This window comes from Biomphalaria glabrata, chromosome 5, assembly GCF_947242115.1.
Source record: "Biomphalaria glabrata chromosome 5, xgBioGlab47.1, whole genome shotgun sequence".
Taxonomy (NCBI): Eukaryota; Metazoa; Mollusca; class Gastropoda; family Planorbidae; genus Biomphalaria; species Biomphalaria glabrata.
In genome coordinates this window covers 25509104-25535165 of record NC_074715.1, presented here as the reverse complement: position 1 = coordinate 25535165, position 26062 = coordinate 25509104, and the positions used below count along the sequence as shown (strand labels likewise).

Below are 26062 nucleotides of genomic sequence, written 5' to 3'. Positions count from 1 at the left end.
TGTGTGGATATGTAGTACATACACACAGCCAACACACCCAAAGTACACACATACACGAGAGTGTGTTATGTACTCGGAGTTTATATCACGTGTTGATGGTTGGCGTGGTGGTGCACGGGCGGGGTTTGGGGGGGGGGGGTAAACAATTACACCAACAAGTTGAGGGTAAGGGAGGTGGCTCCGTTAGAGAGAGTGGGGAGACACGGGGTTGGGAGGATGAAGGGGTGGATATATCTGTTGTTCCACTAGGTCGTGAGAAACAAGACGATGGCTGGAACCATCTTTGACGTGTAACAATCTTGGTGATGGGAAATTTGAATAAATTAGGCACTTCCATTTGTCAAACAAAAAGGAGAGCATGTGATTCTCGCTGGTACCCACAGGTTAGGGTATGCCATAAAGACTGGGAGAATGTTCAACACGCCAAAAGGGCGAATGATTTCTAATTTAGGTTTAACTGACACACTATTTCAAATGTGTTAAAGTGTTTGCTAAACTAGAAATAGTCATAAAATATCTAAGTTAAATCAATGTGTTTCATTAGACCACCAGATACTTTAGTTCTAATGAAAGAGGAAAGAAGTCCATATCGATTTGTGCAGGATGACCAGCAAAAAGAGACAATCTAGTTTTTATTTTATTAATTTAGAAAACTTTTTTTCAGCATTATATTGAATTAACTTTGTCCAAACATGAGAAATTAGATGCAAAGATAGAAAATTAAAACAAATATATATATATATAAAAATTGTTTTAATTTGTAATTCATATTTCATGTGTTGATTACTTTATATTTAGACTACATTTTTTTTATGTTCTTATTAAGGAATGAAATATTCAAATCACTAAATACCAAGAGTGGCTACAAGCGTAAGGCGAGAGTAGGAGAAAATGCTAAGACTGTAGAATACATGAAAAGTAGAAAGTGTTCAATCGTCTGCTGTGAAGTGCAGTACATTGCCATCGAGCTAATCACTTAAAGTATTGTCTTCAAACAATCGAAGAAGTATTTAAAATCTCTTATCTTGTTCAGAAAACTTTTGATAAGGGGGACGGATGGACCACCGACCCAGACCGCCGGGCCAGACCCCATTCCTGGGGAGATGCGGGATAGGGAAATTGTTTTGTTACCGGCAGGCATTAAGCAAATTGCGGGCCCTTGATATCCCGCGTACTGCTAAGGTCGCCTCTGCCTAGTGTAAGTCCAACCCAAAGTAAGGCCGATGCAGTGTAAGGACATCCCAAAGAAAGGTCAAAGCGATGTGAGGTCATCTCAGAGTAAGGTCAAAGCGATGTGAGGTCATCTCAGTGTAAGGGCAAAGCGATGTGAGGTCATCATAGAGTAAGGTCAAAGCGATGTGAGGTCATCACAGAGTAAGGTCAAAGGGATGTGAGGTCATCTGAAAGTAAGGTCAAAGTAATGAGAGGACATCTCAAAGTAAGGTTAAAGCGATGTGAGGTCGTCTGAAAGTAAGGTCAAAGTAATGAGAGGACATCTCAAAGTAAGGTCAAAGTAATGAGAGGACATCTCAAAGTAAGGTCAAAGCGATGTGAGGTCATCTGAAAGTAAGGTCAAAGTAATGAGAGGACATCTCAAAGTAAGGTCAAAGAGATGTGACGACATCCCAATATAAGACCAAAGCGATGTGACGACATTGCTCTAAGAATGGAGGCGACGTCAGTCCATTATTTCTCTTAAATAATTCTGCCTTCAATCAAGTTAAATAAAAAAAGAAATCATAAAATTGAGATTCTTGCACATAGTTTAAGGTAAACATTGAGTTTAAAACAAACAAAGCATTGATCCAAATGATTATGTGTAGAATTTAGATAAACACAAAATTGATATTTTTTAGAGGAATAGAAAATGTTAAAAGCAAATAAAAGTACAGCCGTTATGTAACACAAAATTTAACAACAAATACAACCGATCCAAGAAGTAAATGAACTGCAAACAGTCAGTAAGCAGTTGGTTAGAAAAGAAAATACTCCTGTAGAAGCACACACACATTTTGTGAAAGAAAATAATAATTAAAAAAAAAAAAAAGGCGAGAATACAGCAGATTTACAAAACGAAGTCTTTGGTACAGTCGATGTCAGAACGTTAAAAAAAAAACAGAAATAAATGAACAAACAGCTGATACTATACAATTTGAACTTGTCACAGCAGATTTGAGAAGGTTTTTTAAAAAAAGTGGATTTTTGTGAGACAAAGCGATAAGGAGTTTGGAAATATTAGGTGACAAAGAAACTAAATGACACAAGATGTCATCTGAACACAAACTAAATGACAAGATGTCATCTGAACACAAACTAAATGACAAGATGTCATCTGAAAAATCTTTGGTATAATTACCTTTAATTCGCTTTTGACAGGAACCTAATTTAGGAGAAAAAAAAACAATGAAATTGATGTAATGGAAACAGCATTATTAAAATCAATCATCTTTAGACAACCTAGTTTCATCAATGCTACACATTCATTGAATTATATCATAGACAGCTCATGTGTGTGAATATGCAGCATAGGTGCCGTGATATTGAAGTCATTGATTAACATTCTGATCTAGATTAGCGTAGGAACAATTTGAAAATGCAATTATCCTGTTTTTTATAGTAACATAAAAATTGTAAGACATCTTAACAATAATTTAGTAAATACAAAATTGTACATGTCGCATACACAATGATTTTATAATCATCAATCATTATCTTAAGAAAAAAAATATATTAATCAATTAGGTTGAGGAAACATTACATAAATACAATATCTTTAGACAACAATAACAAATAGATCTTGTAATCAATCCTTTACCATTCAAATTAAACATCTTTGCTGAGTTGTTTCCCATTGAGCAATATTTAAGAAATTGAGTTATCCCTCTTTGTGGTGGGCTATCGTGTTTGCCGACCAGATTGAAACAGTCTTCTCATTTCTAAGTCTCAATATCATTTAGTGGGTCTATTCTCTTCCCATCAGTCCTCCACCCCCCGCTCCGGCAAGCTATTCCAGAAACACAGGGGCCGCCACTGCGTTGAGTCACCACCGTTTCGTCTTGTTGAGCCACTTTAAAAAACACAAGTGTCAAATGAAGGCGGTGAAGTTGTTGCTACCTCGTACACAGCAGTATGGACCTGTTTCACCAACTTAGGTCAAGACCACTCCCTCTTGTTTACACCCAGTGTCAACACATGGACCCAGAGCCTCGAAATAGAAACAACTGTAATCTGCAGACGTAATTCTTATCTTCCATTTCTGAAATGTGTGTGATCTTATCTTTACAATCTTATCTCAGGAATTAGTCGAGTTGAATCGCGCCATAGAGTAATTATTGATAATCGATTATTTGCTTGTTTTTATGCTGATTCGATAGATTATGAAATATAATGACATTTTTAATGTTAGTTTCACTGAAACAAGCTGCCAACCTCGAATACTGGGCTGGATAGCAAATATAACAATATGAATGAGTAGCTTATGCAATTATCAGTTATTGATTCTATTTTGGTATAAGTAAACATTACTTTTATAAATATTGAAAATCTCTTCGTGACCTTTCCAATGGTCAATGTACAACATAGTGTGAGTCTAGTGGTTTGGACGTGTTTGATAGATTTGATTTGATTTGAATATTGTTTTTTTTTATTAACGGAGTGCATATCGGTTGTTTCATTTAATTTGTAAAACAAAAACTTGAGTTAGCTCCCTTTTCTCCTTTTTACATAAGTTATATTTAGGTGAGTGCTGTCCAAGTTCTTTCGGCCTAAGGAGTCCTAAAAAATGTCGCACCTATGTCACAGGCCGTATCCCCACAAACACAAAATAGTTTGGGGCCCAACAGAACCGACACTCTGGGCAGAAGTTTCTGGGGTCTGTCCCGGCTGGAAATGTTTTGCCTGGCCAACTGCTTCAATGGTTTCAAATGTACAAACTAATTCAGCGCTAGATCAGATGTTTATAAATTGTTTGATGTGGCCACTAGAAATAACAATAACAACAACAAAAAACGCAAGCCTTCAACTAACCCTTGTATATATATAAAGATTAAATGCAAATGTTTAATAGCACAAAATGTCTTGTCTATGCCAATGAATAATTGAGTGAAGTTTCAATTTGATCCGAGAATGGGTGTGGAAATAACGTGTACACACTTTTTACCAGAAAGACAGACAGACAGACAGGGTGAGTTGAAATAAGCTTTGTAAAAGTGATCGATGTGTCGGCCAAAATAAACAATATATATCAATAATTATAACATAGTATAAATATACTCAACTGTTTCATCGCAGCGTAGTTGGAATATCAGAGCTAATAGAATTCACGGGCCAAGAGTATGTTTGTTAAAAACTAAGATTTTGTGAGACATTTTCTCTTTCAGCAGGGTTAGGGTTAGGGTAGCGAGAGTAGCCAATTTGTAGTGCTATTAACGAAAACACCGTGGCGATTATAAATTTCAGAACGAAATTCTCTAAATCGTCTGCTTGCATTGTTATTTGCAGGAGATCCAGCTTCGCGCTCACTCACATACACAAACAGCCTTGTTTCTATCATTTTCCGACATCTTCAGGACTATGTCGTCATCGGCTCAACTGACCAGGTCATATGACTACCCTCCCTTTCAGCTGAGCCGCCGACAACATGCTAAATGATGCGCCATTGAAAAGAAAGGTTATCAGTTATTTCCCCCTATTTTTTTTTTCTCCTGGGTGGCTACAGCAGACGAGTTAAAGGGGCAATCACTCAGATTAAAAAAAGGAAGAAGAGATAAAGAAGCAGAAGTGTCGGCCATGCAAATCTAGAAAGCAGAAGCGCTTCCAAAGCGATGAAAGTCTTCCAGGGGCTCGTTAACTCATTAGTTGTCTGCCCCTTCTGTTTGTGCCTGGATCATTACAATAACACGCTGGGAAGGTCGGAGATTGGAATGGCCAATTAAAAGGTTTATTTGGTGCTAGATTGTTTGGGAAGACGTTTCCGCCAAGCTTTCAATTCAATGAGATACTCTTTAATTAAACACTAACATAAATGAGCTCAAAACGAGAAATGATAGAGAGAGAGAACTGTATATTGGCCAATGCTATGATAGAGAGAGAGAACTGTATATTGGCCAATGCTATGAAAGAGAGAGAGAGAACTGTATATTGACCAATGCTATGATAGAGAGAGAGAGAACTGTATATTGGCTAATGCTATGATAGAGAGAGAGAGAACTGTATATTGGCCAATGCTATGATAGAGAGAGAGAGAACTGTATATTGGCCAATGCTATGATAGAGAGAGAGAGAACTGTATATTGGCCAATGCTATGATAGAGAGAGAGAGAACTGTATATTGGCCAATGCTATGATAGAGAGAGAGAGAGAACTGTATATTGGCCAATGCTATGATAGAGAGAGAGAGAACTGTATATTGGCCAATGCTATGATAGAGAGAGAGAGAACTGTATATTGGCCAATGCTATGATAGAGAGAGAGAGAACTGTATATTGACCAATGCTATGATAGAGAGAGAGAGAGAACTGTATATTGGCCAATGCTATGATAGAGAGAGAGAGAACTGTATATTGGCCAATGCTATGATAGAGAGAGAGAGAGAACTGTATATTGGCCAATGCTATGATAGAGAGAGAGAGAACTGTATATTGGCCAATGCTATGATAGAGAGAGAGAGAGAACTGTATATTGGCCAATGCTATGATAGAGAGAGAGAGAGAACTGTATATTGGCCAATGCTATGATAGAGAGAGAGAGAACTGTATATTGACCAATGCTATGATAGAGAGAGAGAGAGAACTGTATATTGGCCAATGCTATGATAGAGAGAGAGAGAGAACTGTATATTGGCCAATGCTATGATAGAGAGAGAGAGAACTGTATATTGGCCAATGCTATGATAGAGAGAGAGAGAGAACTGTATATTGACCAATGCTATGATAGAGAGAGAGAGAACTGTATATTGGCCAATGCTATGATAGAGAGAGAGAGAGAACTGTATATTGGCCAATGCTATGATAGAGAGAGAGAGAGAACTGTATATTGGCCAATGCTATGATAGAGAGAGAGAGAACTGTATATTGACCAATGCTATGATAGAGAGAGAGAGAGAACTGTATATTGGCCAATGCTATGATAGAGAGAGAGAGAGAACTGTATATTGGCCAATGCTATGATAGAGAGAGAGAGAACTGTATATTGGCCAATGCTATGATAGAGAGAGAGAGAGAACTGTATATTGGCCAATGCTATGATAGAGAGAGAGAGAACTGTATATTGGCCAATGCTATGATAGAGAGAGAGAGAGAACTGTATATTGGCCAATGCTATGATAGAGAGAGAGAGAACTGTATATTGGCCAATGCTATGTTAGAGAGAGAGAGAACTGTATATTGGCCAATGCTAGTCGTATACAATGTTTGTTTTCAATTCATACATTTTTTTTTTCGATCTGCATATTAGATTTTAAGTCACTAACTAATTTATTAAGTTGAACATTTAGATTTAAACGGTTTAGGCGTTTATAAAGCTCTACTTCTCTATGCTAAGTTATCTGGAAGTAATCAAACGGGACCTCAACATAGAGAACACTAATACTGTCCATTGGGAAGTCATAGCCTTAGACGGTGACCAAGAAAGCTATGGACAGCGAGAAAACATGGGCCTCAACTCGAAAAAGGGCCAGCTCCTCTACAACGAAAACAAAAGCCATCTTAACCTGCGATAGATGTGGACGGGCATCTCCCTCCAAACTAGGGCTCCATACAGTCAGGGGAAAAAGTGTTCGAGATGAACCACAGTCGTTCTACGACTGAAGGAGGCTAACTTGTATTTTAATGGCTCAGTCTATTCAGTCAAGGGCAAACTACGGCCTGCGGACCAACACCGGCCCCCATAAAGGTTTAATACGGCCCGCCACGTGTTTCGAAATAATAATTTTAAAACTACAAAGTTCATTCACAATGTAAGAATTCTAATGTACAATACAAGATGAACCATGGGAAATTTCCTTGCTTCAAAATTGTTGTTCCAATAGTAGAGTTTCATGAATATCTTAAACTCAATTTTGTGTGTACGTTTTAGGACGCCCTTGAGTGACATTAGTCTGTGAATAGTAAAGGCAGTTGGTCGTTTTACTGAACACATGACACCTTCGTACACAGTGAGTCACATGACCGATAGATCGCAAAGTCTAAGTGGGCTACTTCCTTTTTGACAACATTGTATTCAAGCATTTTCGTAAAACATTTTAGCTATTATATGTCGAATAAAAAAAACATCGAGTTGATTCTATATGTGTTTCTAAATTAAATGTCGAATAAAAAAAAACATCGAGTTGATTCTATATGTGTTTTTAAATTATATGTCGAATAAAATAAAACATCGAGTTGATTCTATATGTGTTTCTAAATTATATGTCGAATAAAATAAAACATCGAGTTGATTCTATATGTGTTTTTAAATTATATGTCGAATAAAATAAAACATCGAGTTGATTCTATATGTGTTTTTAAATTATATGTCGAATAATAAAGTTGATTCTATATGTGTTTCTAAATTATATGTCGAATAAAATAAAACATCGAGTTGATTCTATATGTGTTTTTAAATTATATGTCGAATAATAAAGTTGATTCTATATGTGTTTCTAAATTATATGTCGAATAAAATAAAACATCGAGTTGATTCTATATGTGTTTTTAAATTATATGTCGAATAATAAAGTTGATTCTATATGTGTTTTTAAATTATATGTCGAATAAAATAAAACATCGAGTTGATTCTATATGTGTTTCTAAATTATATGTCGAATAATAAAGTTGATTCTATATGTGTTTCTAAATTAAATGTCGAATAAAATAAAACATCGAGTTGATTCTATATGTGTTTCTAAATTAAATGTCGAATAAAATAAAACATCGAGTTGATTCTATATGTGTTTCTAAATTAAATGTCGAATAAAATAAAACATCGAGTTGATTCTATATGTGTTTCTAAATTAAATGTCGAATAAAAATAAAACATCGAGTTGATTCTATATGTGTTTCTAAATTATATGTCGAATAATAAAGTTGATTCTATATGTGTTTCTAAATTATATGTCGAATAATAAAGGTCGAGTTGATTCTGAATGTGTTTCTTAAGATGAATGAATGTGTAAGTACTTTTTTTGTTTAACGACAAACCTCTGACAGTGAACTTCTCCGTTACCTTTGAATAATAACTACGTTTGAAGCAGATCCAAATGAAGAACTATTATGGAAATATTCATAGCTTCCTACAGTGCTAGTTTTAGTATTATTGTGACAGCATTCATTCTAACTAGTCGACCGGCGGCGTAGTATACGCCGCTATTTTGCAGGGCCGGCCTTAAGCCACTGCAACCTATGCAACCGCAGTGGACCTCGAACTTTCATAGAACCCGCGCTAATTCTAGGTGTATAAATTATTAAATTAAACCATTTTATAACTTATATCTGATTTCTCGCGGCCTCCTGATTTACCAGGAGCTCCTGGAAATCTCCTGAAATTACAAAATATACGAAAAAGTCCTGGAAATCTCCGGAAATTATTAAAATCTTTTTAAAACTCGTACAAATCTCATGAAATATATAGACAAAAATTGTCATTTTGGGATGGCATTCAATATGAAAAACGCCAATTCTACACGCGATTAAAAAAAACGGCATTATGCAATACCCGTAATTGTGGAATCTAGTGAAAGAAGCTTCTCGCGCCTCAAACTAAGGAAGAATTACTTGAGGTTAACAATTCTTGTAGATAGATTAAAACATTTGGTAATTTTTGCTATTGAGAGTGATCTATGTAGGAAATAGAATTTTTATGATATACAGTATGACTTCGCTACACGGAAGGCTCGTAAAGTAGTTCTATACGTAGTAAAGAATGAATAAATTCCCTCTTAAATTACGTAGGGTAACTCTAGTCCGTCGACTTGCAAAAATAAAAGAGTGATCTTTCCATAACGTGGTGTCCAAACTCTTAAGCCATGAAGAGAATTATATATATATATATATATATATATATATATATATATATATATATATATATATATATATATATATATATATACTCGATTTCTGAATATAATCATGGCTCGCCAAATTGTTTCCTCTCATATTTGGCCCGCTCTTCAAAAAGTTCGCCCACCACTGAACTAGCCAAAGTCACTTGACATGCAGATTTCCTAGTTTTCAAGACACCTCGGAAGTGCAGACCAAGTAAGTAGGTGCGTATGTGTGTGTAAGTATGTGTGTTTCTATGTGTACTTTTAATTAGAGGCAGAGAGAGTCTGTTCTATGTATGTGTGGAAGACAGGTGGGGGAGAGACATCTCAAACAGATCAAGGAAGTGAGAGACGAAGAGAGACTACTCTCTCTGTCCATTAGCCGTCAATCTGATGTGATTCTTCCAACCTCTTTCCACGCCAGTAGTTATCAAGTACGTGAATTGTATATAAGTACGTAGGTATGTGTATAAATACACATGTGTATATCGGTAAGCGTACGTAGTTGTGTATTATGGTTTGTAAAAATAACAAAACAGTTTGCTTTTATGTTCGGTCTAAAATACAAATAAAACTAAATGTACGGGAGATAATCCAATCAAATAAAGAAAGGCCGATAGAATCAGCGGTGTCCTATCAAGTAGAGCAGAAATAAATAAATACACTTTTCAGTGCGATATGTGTGAGGTAGGAGGCAAACTATATATAGAGTTTGTGTGTGTGTCAAGCACAGAGAAAGTGTATTTCTGTGTGTGAAGGAGAGAGAGAGCGAGAAATGGAATGGATTAAGAAAAGAGGTCAAATTGACGGGCAAGTTTTCATTAGTTATCTCTCTTTGTTAACTCAATCCATTAGTAGACGATTGACTATAGAGAGGAGATAAAGGAAACCTCTCAGGTCATGCACCATTAAATCTAATCTACTGTAACAATATGGCTGTTTTACCTTGGTCTGTCACTGACATTGGACTAACATATGCATCCCATAGTTGATATGTGTCATTTATCCTGTCAGTGTCTTTTATACTGGGTGTTTTTGTTAACATTGACTTGTGATTTGTTTTGACTTGAAGCTTTCAATTAATGGATGGTGTACAGGTGACCACTGGACATTGTGTCATGGGTATGGGACTCATAGACATGTGTTGAATATTAAAATGATGGACAGGCGTCTGTTAGGTAATACATTGGTGGACATTGGACTGATGGGTTAGACGTTAGATTAATGGACTGTCATATATGTGAGATACTGGACCAATGGGCATGTATTGAACAATAGATGATGGACAGTCGAGATTTTGACTGTTGAAAATAATTTGGACATTGGACTGATGGACATGTTGTAGAGATGAAGGATATTGGACTGATGGACATTGGAAAGTTGGGCATTGGACTGATGGACATTGGAATGTTGGACATTGGACTGATGGACATTGGACTGGTGTGTTAGACGTTAGAATAATGGACTGTCATATATGTTAGATACTGAACCAATGGGCATGTATTGGACAATAGATGATGGACAGTCGAGATTTTGACTTGAAAATAATTTGGACATTGGACTGATGGACATGTTGTAGACATGAAGGATATTGGACTGATGGACATTGGAAAGTTGGACATTGGACTGATGGACATTGGAAAGTTGGGCATTGGACTGATGGACATTGGAATGTTGGACATTGGACTGATGGACATTGGAAAGTTGGGCATTGGACTGATGGACATTGGAAAGTTGGGCATTGGACTGATGGACATTGGAATGTTGGACATTGGACTATGGACATTGGAATGTTGGACATTGGACTGATGGATATTGGAATGTTGGACATTGGACTGATCCACATTGGAATGTTGGACATTGGACTGATGGACGTTGGAAAGTTTGACATTGGACTGATGGACATTGGAATTTGGACATTGGACTGATGGACATTGGAAAGTTGGACATTGGACTGATGGACATTGGAAAGTTGGACATTGGACTGATGGACATTGGACTCTCTCTCTCTCTCTCTCTTTCTCTCATACATATGTCTATAATCTCTCTCTCTCTCTCTCTCTTTCTCTCATACCTATGTCTTTATCTGTCTTCATTCTTTCCTTTCCTCCTATTCTACTTATCCCATTATCTTGCACTAATCACTAATCTTGTATATAATCTCTTTCTCTTGTGTTCCATTCCACTGATGTCAGTGCTATGCTTGCTTGAAACTCTTCTGTTCTGGAGGTAATGAATGAATGCACTTCTAAACACATTGTTTTCAACAGAACAAGAAGCTCAAAAAAAGGGAAATTGAAAGCTGGAGGCCAGGTTTAGGGCAGCGTTCAATTTCTGCTTCAATTTTTTGTTTTCTTGTACTTTCTGTCAGGGGAAACAAAAAGCTACTAGTAGTTTGAAAGTCTTGCTGAAAGATATATGGTACTAGAACTAAACTATTGATTAGGAGGCGAGGTCTGTCTTACAGACACACAGACACTCGAACACACACCCCACACACACATACACACACACATTTACCTTTTGTTAGCTCAATACTTGTGTGTTTATTTAGCAAACAAAATTAACACGTGACCTTAGCAGAAGTGGCACTCCACCCACTTCTCTGCTACTTAAGTTTGAGGCAGTGGCGAGGGCTAGGGAAGGGGTGCTGAAAATGGGGCGTTTTAAGAGAAATGTATTGATTTTTTTTGTGTGTGGTTTAAACTTGATATTACGAGACTCAAGGCAAAAAATACAAAACTCACTGTGTGTTTGTGAGTCTGTGCTTTAAAAAAAAACTGACATAATTTTTGTGTCAAAGAAAATTCCATTAAGACTTTAAGTTATTTAATGTCTAATCTTTACTTTATGTATTCAATTCACTAATAGCCCATCCCTTGAGCCAAAGACTGAACGTATACAGAATACATATCGGCCAAACGTGTGTACTACGTCATTCAACGATACAATCTGTTACACTGAGGCAGTCCTGACGTCCAGGAAGTTTGTTGTCATATTTAGTAGTTTTAAAGAGTCAAGTTAAGTCATCCTTTCAGAACTTACGATCTATAAGTCAGATGATGTAAATGTCATCGGTTTCTATGGCCTACGGTTAACGAGGGTTTCACGTGGCCATCGCAACGACCAACCACCTTTTGTTTCCCAAACTAATGTCATCTGCCCATTAAAGTTGGGTGGACTCCGTAGGTTGTCCTAAATTCCCGAAACTAAAAAATCCAGTCTAAACGAGATTTGAACCAGAGGCTCCATCGGTTCGGAAGCCAAGCTTTTTACTACTCCACCAATAGGCCGATTTTGTTTTTAAATAGAAAGTTGTTGTTTTTTGTCAGTCAGGGGGAGAGAAAGTATTTTTGTGAACTGCTCATTAATTAGTTGACAGTATTTGATACTTACAGATTGGTGTGTGTGACACATATTTAAACCAAAAAAAAAAAAAAACAACTTAAAATCAATTAATAAAGGAGAACATTTTAGTTATTCTAATTGAAAGTCTTTGACGTTGGAGAGGCTGCCTTCAAAGAAATCGCTTTCATTATAGAACGACAAGAGTGTCCACATTAAACGTACACCATGCTGGGTCTGCAGTCTCAAGACGCTAACATCGAACACACACACACACACCACAGTCTGGTCCCTACCCAGTTGACAGAGACATTACTGCTATAAAGCAAAAGTTGAGATAAGGCTATCTGAAGTTATTTACACAATGGCTAGATTACATTTTATTGACTACACGATGACATTTTTTCTGTTCACTTTCTCAAACTATTGTAATATGTTGTGGCGACACGGCGACTTGCTTGAAGTTTGCGATCCAGTTGAAACAGAACTTTATGTACAAATCCAAAAGTCTCAATACTTTGTACAAAAAGCAAACAAGTTCAAGTTTGGCATATATTCACAGAGAGAATTTGGAGTAATGTAGACTATACAATGAATATGAATATGAAAAACAAAATGAAAAAGACACGAACTAGACATTGTTCCAGCCAAACTAAAGTCAGAACAAATCAATCATTGTGATGCCTGGATAAATGACTAGCTTATAAAAAGCACGGAGGCGCGGTGGCTGAGTGGTAAAGCGCTTGGCTTCCGAACCGGGGGGCCAGGTTCGAATCTTGGTGGACTGGGATTTTAAATGTCAGGGCGCTTTTGAGTCCATCCAACTCTATTAGGTAATTGACATTAGTTTGTTTAAGGTAAAGGCGATTGGTCGTTGTGCGATTTTTTAAAATTGTATAATAATCCCCCCCCCTTTTTGTAAACATTTTTGGATTATTTAGTTTAGTTGTAATCGACGTCATCCTATCTGATTGTATTTCTAATTGACATTCATTGAGTCGTGCCAATTGCCTTAAAAGATTCTAATCTGTTTCCGTTTCAAACAAGACATGGCCGTGTTAAATATTCTCACCTCGACCAAAATTCTCCGCCTTAAAAAAAAAAAAGAGTTCTTCAGAAGAAACAGGAGTTGAATGATGACCTGCCTGCAAGACATCGCCTGGGAGTCATTTCTCCCTGGACTTTCCATCGATTGGGTGTCGTTAAAGCTGTCGGTCGGAGGGAAAGAGGAGGTGGTAATTTAATCACTTCTAGAGTCTCTGTTTGTCAGGACTGATGTTTCTGATGTGTTCCTTACAAGATCTTCGCGCTGGAATCAAGAGGTTTTGATTTAATTGTCACAAACTCAAATGGTTAAATCGTATTGGCTGTATAGGATTATCACCACTAGATTTCAAATGAACGTCTCATGACCAGACATATTGACATCGTTGTATACAGTTAAGAACTTTAAAAAAAAGTCAAACCTTATAACTAGAGAATATGTGTGTGTGTGTGTGTGTGCGTGTGAAAGCAGAGAAGAATGACTGAAGTTAAAAACACATTTTTTTCAAACCCCAACTCCTAGGTACCCCTCTGACCTCCCCAAGTGATTCACCAAAGTGATTGGACCGTAGCGCACTGACAATAATAGAAACGTGACAGTTGCGCTAAACAAAACAATGAATACAAATATTTCCTATCACACACATTTATAACTGCTAGTCTAGATCTATTAAAAATTAATTACATGAATGATTCAAAAAAATTTTGCGATCTCACTCAATAAAATTTTTTAAAGCGTTGTTTTTTTTTTTTAATTTTGTTTTCTTTCAATGTACTTTTCATTACCTTACATTGCCCACATATTTCTCAAAATCACTTTCTCTTTTTTTCTATTTCTCAATTTTATTGCTTCATGTGAACAGGATTTTTTTTTTAAATCGAAAATAAAAATAAAAAAAACAACACTTAATTCTGGAAATAAATTGGTATCAGTCGAATTGTATTGGCCAACGTAGGAATATTGCTTTAGCGGATCTCTTTCGAGCAAAGGTTACATTGTTCCAATTGGTGTTATAGGAAAAAGGAGAACTATTTTGTATCGCGTAACGTTTATTCTTGAGCATTCCTATACGCAACATTTATTATTAAGATAATAAGAGATATCTGAGTTTTCAACAGATATCTATGTTTCAACAGCTATCTATCTATGTTTTCAACAGATATCTATGTTTCAACAGCTATCTATCTATGTTTTCAACAGATATCTATGTTTCAACAGCTATCTATCTATGTTTTCAACAGATATCTATGTTTCAACAGCTATCTATCTATGTTTTCAACAGAGATCTGTTTATATTGCCTTGTTCTTCTATCTTCTAACAAAATTACGTTCAAAACATTTGTTTCCGAAAGAAATATTTCAAGTCCAAGACAATCTACACTCTCCTGGCGTCAGCTACATTCCCTCCTACCGATAAAGTCTTCGAACTTTATAATGACATCCTGGCCCGAGGTCACTCTTCCAAGTCTCCCTGGAATATTGCAACTAATTGCCCTATCATTTAACATAAGGGAAACCAGGCGATAGGAAAATAAAGTAATCGATATTTTACCACTTGGTCACGTGGTTTCCGCGACGACACTTTATTTTTCCATGTGTTTGCTGTTGCTGATGCTGTTGTTGCTTATGTTGTTGCTGATGATGTTGTTGCTGATGCTGTTGTTGCTTATGTTGTTGTTGATGCTGTTGTTGCTGATGTTGTTGCTGATGCTGTTGTTGCTGATGTTGTTGTTGCTGATGCTGATGCTGTTGAACACTCGGTGAACAGAGATGACAAATTCGATCAACAAAAAAACCTCTTTGACTTCTCTAAACGCGGTGTACACAGAGAGCAAGAGACGCCATAAAAGAGTTGCTTTTGATTGATGAGAATCTTTTATGCCACGAGACAAGGGGTGAAACTCTAAACATCACAGACAAAAGTGCTGCCACTGATTAGCTTTGACCTGAGGAGCCTCAATGGAGACATGGTCTCATGGTAAGGAAAGTGGCCTGGGTAGGACAAACGTTTTCGTTGAATGGAACACTCATTGATGATGTCATGTGATAAGGACAGAAATATGGGAAAGATATCCAAGATAGTCCTTCGCAATTGGTTTCTACGTGTAAGCAATAGGTTTGAAGATTGTAAATCCTAATATGTTTGTACATTGGAAATTTTATTCAAAGAAAGCAAATCTTAATAGTTTTCAATTCAAAGATAGTAAATCTTAAAATGCTCACACACTAGAAACATATAGGTAATGGATAGTAAATCTGAATGTCTTTATGCATCTCTTGTAGAAGCAAAAGCGGGATGACCAATACAAAAACACTTCTAGACTTATTAGTCTTAACTAGACCTGTCTTATCTAGACTTGTCTTATCTAGACCTGTCTTATCTAGACTTGTCTTATCTAGACCTGTCTTATCTAGACTTGTCTTATCTAGACCTGTCTTATCTAGACCTGTCTTATCTAGACTTGTCTTATCTAGACTTGTCTTATCTAGACGTGTTGGTCTTATCTAGACCTGTCTTATCTAGACTTGTCATATCTAGACTTGTCTTATCTAGACGTGTTGGTCTTATCTACAATTGTCTTATCTAGACTTGTCTTATCTAGACGTGTTGGTCTTATCAAGATCTGTCTTATCTAGACTTGTCTTATCTAGACTTGTCTTATCTAGACGTGTTGGTCTTATCTAGAATTGTCTTATCTAGACTTGTCTTATCTAGACCTGTCTTATCTAGACTTGTCTTATCTAGACCTGTCTTATCTAGAATTGTCTTATCTAGACTTGTTGCCTGTTGGTACTCGGAATAGTTTGCTTCACTTATACAAAGACCTAGCCTTAATGATGTTCCATAGGACATACAAGAATATGGACATACAAGAACAAGGACATACAAAAACATGGACATACAAGAACAAGGACATACAAAAACATGGACATACAAGAATATGGACATACAAAAACAAGGACATACAAAAACATGGACATACAAGAATATGGACAAATCGACTTTATTGTTTCCTTCCTGTTTCCTTTGTTAATCTCCTACTGTGAGTGCCAGTGTACAGAAATGACTAACAATGCATTTAGCAGAACGAGGAAATGTCAAAATCAGCACCAATATAAGATTTGCATAAATGACTACAAAGCGTTATTAATAAACCTTCTGATCTGATGGCGCTATTAGGTCACGTGATTGTCCCAAACGATCCAGCTCGTGCAGAACAACGCTGCTATTTTAGCCAAGTGCTTCCTTTCCCCTACCCCTGAGCTCTCCTAATCTCGCGTGGATATCGCTAGTCTATCAGAAGGGCCCTAAACAATCATAGTTCTGTCCCTAGGGACTACTTATAAATGATGCACGTAGCTCTAATGTTAGACAAAAAACCATTAGCACGATTGTCATTGATTTTCCTAATATGTTCCTGCGCGCGCCTGGCAGAGACCCAAACCTGAATGTCACTTTGCGCCACGTATGAAAGTAAACACCTCTTCTATTGTTTCACGTCAACCCAAGAAAAAACAAACAAAAACAAACACACACACACACACACACACTCATAGAAACTCATTGATTTGTGTGCTCAACAGGAGACACTTTAGAGTTGAGATTCAATGTGCGTTCTTACTTAGCTGTGTCATCAGTGGACAGTTGCTCGTCACTGCTAAGCCACCAGAGTCTAAATATAGATTCCTAAAGCTTATTGTTTCAAGCTTCCAAGGGGAGATAATCTTGGATATGTATGGAACTTTTTTAAAATGCAAAGCATCATAATTATTTGTTAAAGCATGAACTCACACCACTCTGGATGACGTGTACATATAACAAATCTCTCAGATATATCACGGAGTCGTTTTTTAAATGAACTGACAACAATTCCCAATATAAAAAACATTGAGTTTTCAACATCTGTTATTCTAAGTTCTTGTAGGCATATAATGATACATCTTAACATTTTCAAACTCTACATTTACTTTTATTTAATAGTTCCACAATACATTCACATTACCCATCCTTTACGGAAACTGGGTAACTCTGAATTCCAATCTCGAAAATACAAATGTGTATCCGTTACATCTCTAGCCTTGTTGAATTTATAGTTTTTTAAACGTTTTATTTACATATATTTAGCATTTCTGTTTAGACTGCCTCTGTGGCTAGTGTTTTGAGACAAACAAAATAAATAAATAAAACTATCAACATGTTGAAGTTGATGATCAATTGAAAAGATTGCACAAACTTACAACTAACTTTTATGAGTTGATAAGTCAATGATAAATGCAACAGGATAAAAGGTAGTCGGACTGGTCTGGGCTCCACGAATAGTCGTCGCGAGGATTCCGAGTTTAAGCCCTCGCTCTGCCTTGGGATTGGATTGAGCTATGAATGACTATGTATATTTCTGAAAGAACATAGGCCAGTTTTAAACATATCATCCCAAACTAAATACAGAAGTTTATCGTTTCGTGATAAAGTTTAGATTAGCATGTAACATTGTTTGTAATGAATCGCAATAGTACTGTGAATGAACTGACATTCTATTGTCATGACACAAAGATCAAATGTCCGCTAGCACAATGACACTACATCATTGTCTAAAGATGGCAGAGTGGTTCCACCCACCCCCCGTTCATGTTGCCCGGTCTATTCCCAACAGAATTGTATTTGACCCGTAAGACCTGATGCTCAACAATTAAATTAGAGTCGTGCACGTCCAGAGCTGGATCAATCCAAGAGGAACTCTCGTGTTTCAGAGGGTACAGTCTTCTTGCTGGCTTGTACACTACATCAGATAAAGGCTTCTCTTTCAAGTACAGTTCGCACAGACAAGATGGGTTCCAGTTCAAGAGAGGGTGTCTTTAGGTGCTTCATTGTTTATACTGTGTGTGTGTGTCTATCACGTCTCGTTGGGTTAACTTTAAAAGCAACAGGTTGTTATGAATGCATGAGTTTGTTAGTCTAAAATGATTACTTCAATTTAAAAGAGATACATTACAAATGCGAATATTATTATAGAAATAGGAGGTTTATTGTCCTCCTCTGATACTGACAGAATTGAGATTCATAAAAAGATAAATTCTTGTGAAAGTCCACAAACCAATGTCCACTGAAGATTTTTTTTTTTGACGATGTGGAATGTCAGCGTAAGTATCGACCTGGTATCGATAACAACACTCCCCTCACTATGTTTAATGCCTGCTCTTTAATTTGCAAAACCCTTTCACATGATGAAAAAATACAATTCATGAAGAGAGATAAAAACAAGAACAAGAGATATGAAGCAATGTGTTGGCGATCCTATAATAAAACCTCAAGAAAAAAAAACTCAGAAAATGAAAAGGAGAACAATGGCTGAGATTTTGAAGTCAACAGACAAAATAAGCAATGCCAAAGTGAAAGATGTCTGTTGCCAACTCTGTAAACAAAAAAAAACTGACTTAGTGTTACAAGCGTAGGAGCTTAGAGGCTACAAAGTGCACACAGATCAAGTCTATAGTTTATTGAAATACTTCGTTTAAAAATAGTTCCATATTTTGTACCCCTGAAACACCAAAAATATTGCTATTTATAGATCTGTGTCTAGGTGTGAACATCTCAAATATTGATTTTTTTCTTAAGACGTAACGTGAATAGTTTTAGAATCTAGATCGAGATGAATTGTGTAGGTTTGTTTGACGTATCACCCTGAAAGATTGTTGATGAGCAATCAAAATAAAGCCTCATTTTAATTAATCACCATAGAGTTTACAAGAATATATATATATTCCATTCAGCTTATTATATCATATTTTAAATAATTTAATATAAAGTAATTATAATGTATTAACATGTAATGGGAAATGTTGGGTATCAGATACCAGCTTAAGAAAACAAGTTTGTACTGTTACAAGTCAACACTCTGGCTGGCGAAAAGAAAATTTACTCCATGTTGTGAAGAGATGAAAGATGAGTTGGTTTGATCCTATTGTAAGTGTCACAGATGCAATTATAGATTTATTTGTATATTTCACATTTAAAAGCTTATGTGTAAATAGAAATATAAACCCTTGACTGAGCCTCAGGAATTACCCCACAAATCTAGACCCTTGACAGCACCTCAGGTTTTACCCAAGATGTTGCAAATCTATTGGTTGATTTGAAAATAAATAAAGACATTTTTTTAAAAGAGTTAGCGCCAGAGAATTGACGAGGGAAAAAGAAGGCAGTCGATGAAAGAATGTCCTAGTAGATAGTCACGTTTCTAAGAGCTCTGATTTAAAGCCTTTGTAATGTATTTTTGAGCTTGTTGATCTGTAACTTGTACATAAGCTGTACTTACGTTTTATATTTAAATAAAGTTCCAGAGTTGTGTTTTAGCAAAGAATCATTTATTGTGATTCCTAGATCGTCATTTATTCAACTATTTTAATCCAAGTGAAATCCCCGGCACCACAACACACTTTGTGACATCTTGTGTGTGTTGTGACAGTAAGACATGACTCACTGTCAAAAGTCATTCTTTAAGGTACAGTGGAGGGAGCACGAAGGGTCATCCAAAGAAAAGCTGGATGGACAATGTAAAAGAATGGACCGGCCTCTCTCTTGATATCCTATCACTGACTGCTGCTAACCGGGAAAAATGGAGGGATTTGGTTACGCCAACTATCAGAGCACCCCTCTGACCAACTATCAGAGCACCCCTCTGACCAACTATCAGAGCACCCCTCTGACCAACTATCAGAGCACCCCTCTGACCAACTATCAGAGCACCCCTCTGACCAACTATCAGAGCACCCCTCTGACCAACTATCAGAGCACCCCTCTGACCAACTATCAGAGCACCCCTCTGACCAACTATCAGAGCACCCCTCTGACCAACTATCAGAGCACCCCTCTGACCAACTATCAGAGCACCCCTCTGACCAACTATCAGAGCACCCCTCTGACCAACTATCAGAGCACCCCTCTGACCAACTATCAGAGCACCCCTCTGACCAACTATCAGAGCACCCCTCTGACCAACTATCAGAGCACCCCTCTGACCAACTATCAGAGCACCCCTCTGACCAACTATCAGAGCACCCCTACGACGTAAGTCAAGGGACAAATGATGATGAATGATGAATTCATTTCCAATAGAAAATACATGAAGACTTATTTCTTTGCAATGTATGCAATTTTTTATGTTTGTTTGTTCCCCTTTAAAACTCTAGCTCTACACAAAGAAACTACTAGAAGAGAATGTGTCTTTAAAACTCTAGCTCTACACAAAGAAACTACTAGAAGAGAATGTGTCTTGCTTGGAACAAATACACGATCCAATCAGAGTCCTATCTAGATCACTTCCTGCTGATGGAGCCTTGGAATTCCCCAACCAACAACTACAGGTCGGGTGACCACTGAACATGGGAACCAGTACCGGAGTTTCCTCCCTAGAGCAATTTGTTAATGAATGTTTTTTCAAGACTGGTCAATATCCAGGCTATTGATCAAATTGCAGGTAAATGAAGCCGAAGTTTAAATGTAGTTTTCATTCTAAGTGCTGGTTATTGCTCCTCTGACACAAGATATTCAAAATTACGACCGTGATCAGGCCGTGATATCACTAAAACACAAGACTTGAGTTGACCAACTGAAGTTGTCGATAAACATAAAGTAGATCTGGTTGTTTATTGAAGTAGTCGATAAACATAAAGTAGATCTGGTTGTTTATAGAAGTAGTCGATAAACATAAAGTAGCCTAGATCTGGTTGTTTACTTAGAAGCTTTGGAAGTTTAAATGAATACAAATTGTATTTAACAACTTGGGACCCGACATCGAGGTGAAGTTAGTTGGAGGAAAGCAGTTTTGATTTATTTATTTATTTATTTACTTATTTATTTATTTACTTATTTATTTATTTACTTATTTATTTATTTACTTATTTATTTATTTACTTATTTATTTACTTATTTATTTATTTACTTATTTATTTACTTATTTATTTATTTACTTATTTATTTATTTACTTATTTATTTACTTATTTATTTATTTTTTTACTTATTTATTTTTTTACTTATTTTTTTATTTACTTATTTATTTATTTGCTTATTTATTTACTTATTTATTTATTTTTTTACTTATTTATTTTTTTACTTATTTATTTTTTTACTTATTTATTTGTTTACTTATTTATTTATTTACTTATTTATTTACTTATTTATTTATTTACTTATTTATTTATTTACTTATTTATTTATTTACTTATTTATTTACTTATTTATTTACTTATTTATTTATTTACTTATTTATTTACTTATTTATTTATTTACTTATTTATTTACTTATTTATTTATTTACTTATTTATTTATTTACTTATTTATTTACTTATTTATTTATTTATTTATTTATTTATTTATTTACTTATTTATTTACTTATTTATTTATTTATTTACTTATTTATTTACTTATTTATTTATTTACTTATTTATTTACTTATTTATTTACTTATTTATTTTTTTACTTATTTATTTTTTTACTTATTTTTTTTACTTATTTATTTGTTTTCTTATTTATTTATTTACTTATTTATTTATTTACTTATTTATTTATTTACTTATTTATTTATTTATTTATTTACTTATTTATTTACTTATTTATTTACTTATTTATTTATTTACTTATTTATTTACTTATTTATTTATTTACTTATTTATTTATTAACTTATTTATTTATTTACTTATTTATTTATTTAATTATTTATTTACTTATTTATTTATTTACTTATTTAGTTATTTATTTATTTTGCTGAAGTTGACCATTAAACAAGATTACAAAGAGAGTTTGTGTTGACACATAAACTCAGAGGCGGCCCCCGTGGGAGACGGATCCCTGTCGGATCCGCATATTCGCAAGGAATATCCAAGACGTGATTTTGTTTTGATTGTTAAAAGTAATAATGTTTCAAAGATTCATTTGACGTTGTAAAAAATTTTTTAGTCTAAATCATGGCTGTCGGGTAGTGCGGTTTGCGCGCTGGACTGTCGTTTGGATTCATCGATGGTCCCAGGTTCAAACCCTACCCGCTCCCATCCCCCGTCGTCCTGACGGAGGTTTGGACTACAACTCTGAAGGAACATCCGAAACATGTAAAACAACAAACATTCTAAACTAGACCAAGAAATTCTAGATCTAGATTCTACAATGATTTTAATTAGAACTTAAATCTAAATCTAGTTTTTAAAAATCTAGCTCTAGTGTAAAAAAAAAATCTAGATCTAGAATAAAAAATCTAGTTCTAGTGTTTAAAAAAATCTAGATCTAGTATAAAAAATATAGATTAGATCTAAATCTAGCTATTGTAATTTTAAAATGCGAGTCACATTACGAGGTTTAATAAACATTACTATACCGAGTTGTTTTAGCATTTCATTTAAAGAATTTATTCCATATGACGTCAGAGGAAAAAAATCCAATACGTCACACGGCCTAGTTAGACTAAAAAATATCATCTATACGAGCAGATTGTTGAGGGTTCATAGACATTGGTGCACCGAGTGAGATCTTTTAGCATTTCATTTAAAGAATTAACTCCATATGACGTCAAAGGAAAAAAATTCCATTACGTCACACGTCCTAGTTAGACTAAAAAATGTCATCTATACGAGCAGCTTGTCGAGTGCTCATAGACATTGGTGCACCGAGTGAGATCTTTTAGCATTTCATTTAAAGAATTAACTCCATATGACGTCTAAGGAAAAAAATTCCATTACGTCACACGTCCTAGTTAGACTAAAAAATGTCTTCTATACGAGCAGCTTCTCGAGGGTTCATAGACATTGGTGCACCGAGTGAGTTCTTTTAGCATTTCATTTGATGGTTAGTTAGACTAAATATGTATATAACATATATATAAAGGGATTAAAGACGCTTTTTTTTTTTTGTTTTGTCTATCAGTCTGTCTGTCCGTCATGTTAATAGCGAGAAAAAAAAGACTAAAAGTTATTGAAAATCTGATTAAAATTTAATTTCCCTTCCGAAACATTGCATTAGTGTTAAGTTTCTATAATAGATTGTTCCGGATGTTTATGTATTTATAGTGAGATACCGTTAATTAAATTAGTGGGATGGTCTGTTATGAAAATTAGATGTACGATAGCCTTATGGAGAGATTTTCAAACCATACTTTGGTGTTAGGAAGTTGTTTTCCTTAAAAATCGGAACATAATATTAACGATAATAAGATTTTCTAACGTTTTAGCTAGAAAGTTAAATGTAGTGTAAGAGAGAAGTGCGATTTTACATAAATAGAGTTAAAATATTTTTCATTAAAAATCTGGAACAACCAATTTTCGTAAAAGAGAAATTTATTTCTTTATTTATTAAAAGAGGGATTTCAAAAATTTCGAAACAAAATCCGGAACATTCTTTACCGATTAAACAACTTTTATTATGTTTCGGCAAGAAAATTAACTGTAAAATAAAATAAAAAGTGATTTTCAATAATCGTTTCTATTAAATTACTGTCTTATTTTAAAATCCTGAACAACCTATTGTCGATATTTTTGAAAAAAAATAGTCATTTGACATAAATTTGTTTTAAGTTAAAAATTCGGAACAGTTGATATGGATAAATAAACTACAGTGACATAGTGTCAAAGAATATAAGTGTAATATTAGTTAATTATGCGATTTCAAACAATCATTTGACATAATTTATTTTTTATAAAACAATATCCGGAACAACTTTATAGTTATTGAAATATAAATCGGTATAGATATTTTTATTTAGCATTTATATGCTATTTATATTTTTAAAAAAACAGAACAATGTAATAAAGATCATGTGTTTATTGCAACGTTTAAGCATGGAAATAAAATCTAATATAAGTTAGAAGAGCAAAAAAATATTCGCTGGCATTGATTTGTTTTTCACAAAACACCCGGAACAATCTATTATAGATACTTAAAACTATTGCAATATTCCTGAATGAAAAATTAATGGTTAAATCAGATTTACAATAGCCTTCCTTTAGTGTTATTTGTTAATCTAATCGTGACGGACAGACCGACCAACAGACAAAAAGCACAAAAATAAGCTTCTTTTATTCGGATGAGGGGCACTTAACAAAAAAATAAATAAAATCTGATTTTTTAAAAAAAGTTTAAGGAATTGGTTTAGCACCATAGCATGTTGCGACGTTACGCTACTGCACGAAAGTCACTGCATAAAAAGTCTATTTAAAAAAATGTGCGTGACATTTACATACAAAGTGCACTATTAGCCTTTATAAACAAACAGAAATGTTTTCTATTAATTTTAGCAGCTAGTTGACCAGGAAAAACACCTTTAACTATTATTTATATTTGTTGTAAACATTTCTTGTACATTTTATAAACATATTTGATTTAGTGATACTGAAAATACACAAAAATTGTCGATCTTTGTTAGCATATTGTAACATTGCCTCCCTTACATTTACGTAATTGTTTTAGAATTGGTGTATTTTCATGAAAAATCGCTTGCATAATTAATTTTATAAATTAAACGGTTTGCTTTTAGAAAACCAAAAGTAGCCGTTGCACCTAAACTTTTCAAGCCGCATTTAATGGTGAAATAATATTTTTCATATCTCTTCTAGTTTTCGAGATCTGAGTGTGACAGACGGACAGACAGACAGATGGACAGACGGACATTTTGCACAAACCTAATAGCGGCTTTTTCCCCTTACGGGGGCCGCTAAAAAACAACAAGAAATAATTTTAGTTACACATCCAAACACGTTTTGGTACACTGATTAGTGATGGTTTTATTTATCGGCAATATTACATGGGAATGAGAGTGAGGGTACCATAATTAACTAGCCGCACAGGATGACACCAACCATAGCGACACCTCAGGTTTTTATTTTGTAATTGAAAAACAACATTTTAATAGCCATGATATTAATGATAGCGCCAGTAGTTAGAAGCCTGTGCCTTGTATGATTTATAGTTTTATTTTCATCGCCGCCATTCTGGGTGCGTTATTTCTTCATGTGTACACCACAAATCTTGGCTTGAATTCTCGTGCAACTAAAGACGTAATACTTAGTGCTTTGACTTCTATTCTAGACTATACATACATAGGTCCATTCATGTTTTATCTTTTTCACAGATTCAATGAAAAGATATAAAAATCACCAATAGTAATTTTTTCGTTGTACTTATAAATAGCATTTGTGATCTTGTAAGCAGAAGAGGCAGACAGAAAAAGCGATGGGAGGACAACATTAAAGAATGGACGGACCTGCCATTGAGAGAGGTTCTAAACAAGGCAAAAAAAAGGGAGGAATGGAGAAAGACGGTCGACAAATCTTGCCTGGTGCCCCAACGGTGCAACAGACTAAGGGATAGGTAAAGGTAAAGGTAAAAAAAAAAGCAGAAGAACTGTTTGCAGATTATTTGCACATTATTTGAACATTATTTGCTAATTTCCCATGTCTAGAAAGTGAAGTGTGACACGTCTCCGTGTTGGGACATTTGTGCAGGGGCGGATTTTGTTTTTGTAACATTCATTGTGACACTGGCTTATTGCTCGTTTTGATAATAAGCTTGAAAATCTGCAAAAATGTTGTTTTGAAATAAAAAACTCCATCATCGTGAATTGAAAGCATTTAACAATCACGTCTAACGCTATTTCTACCCGCAAACAAA

At 35.1% G+C, this 26062-nt stretch overlaps 1 protein-coding gene across 7 annotated transcripts in view; it reads right to left on the bottom strand.

Moving 5' to 3' along the window:
• Nucleotides 1-26062, bottom strand: part of LOC106062466 (polypyrimidine tract-binding protein 2-like) — a 153605-nt gene that overhangs the window by 82852 nt on the left and 44691 nt on the right. For 6 of the 7 annotated variants that reach the window (XM_056029908.1, XM_056029907.1, XM_056029913.1 and 3 more), the window contains exon 3: nucleotides 2357-2380. The exons of the other annotated variant lie outside the window; for it this stretch is intronic. In XM_056029908.1, coding sequence (XP_055885883.1) covers nucleotides 2357-2380 — 24 coding nt within the window. The remainder of the gene's footprint in view (nucleotides 1-2356; nucleotides 2381-26062) is intronic. 7 annotated transcript variants of the gene reach the window in all.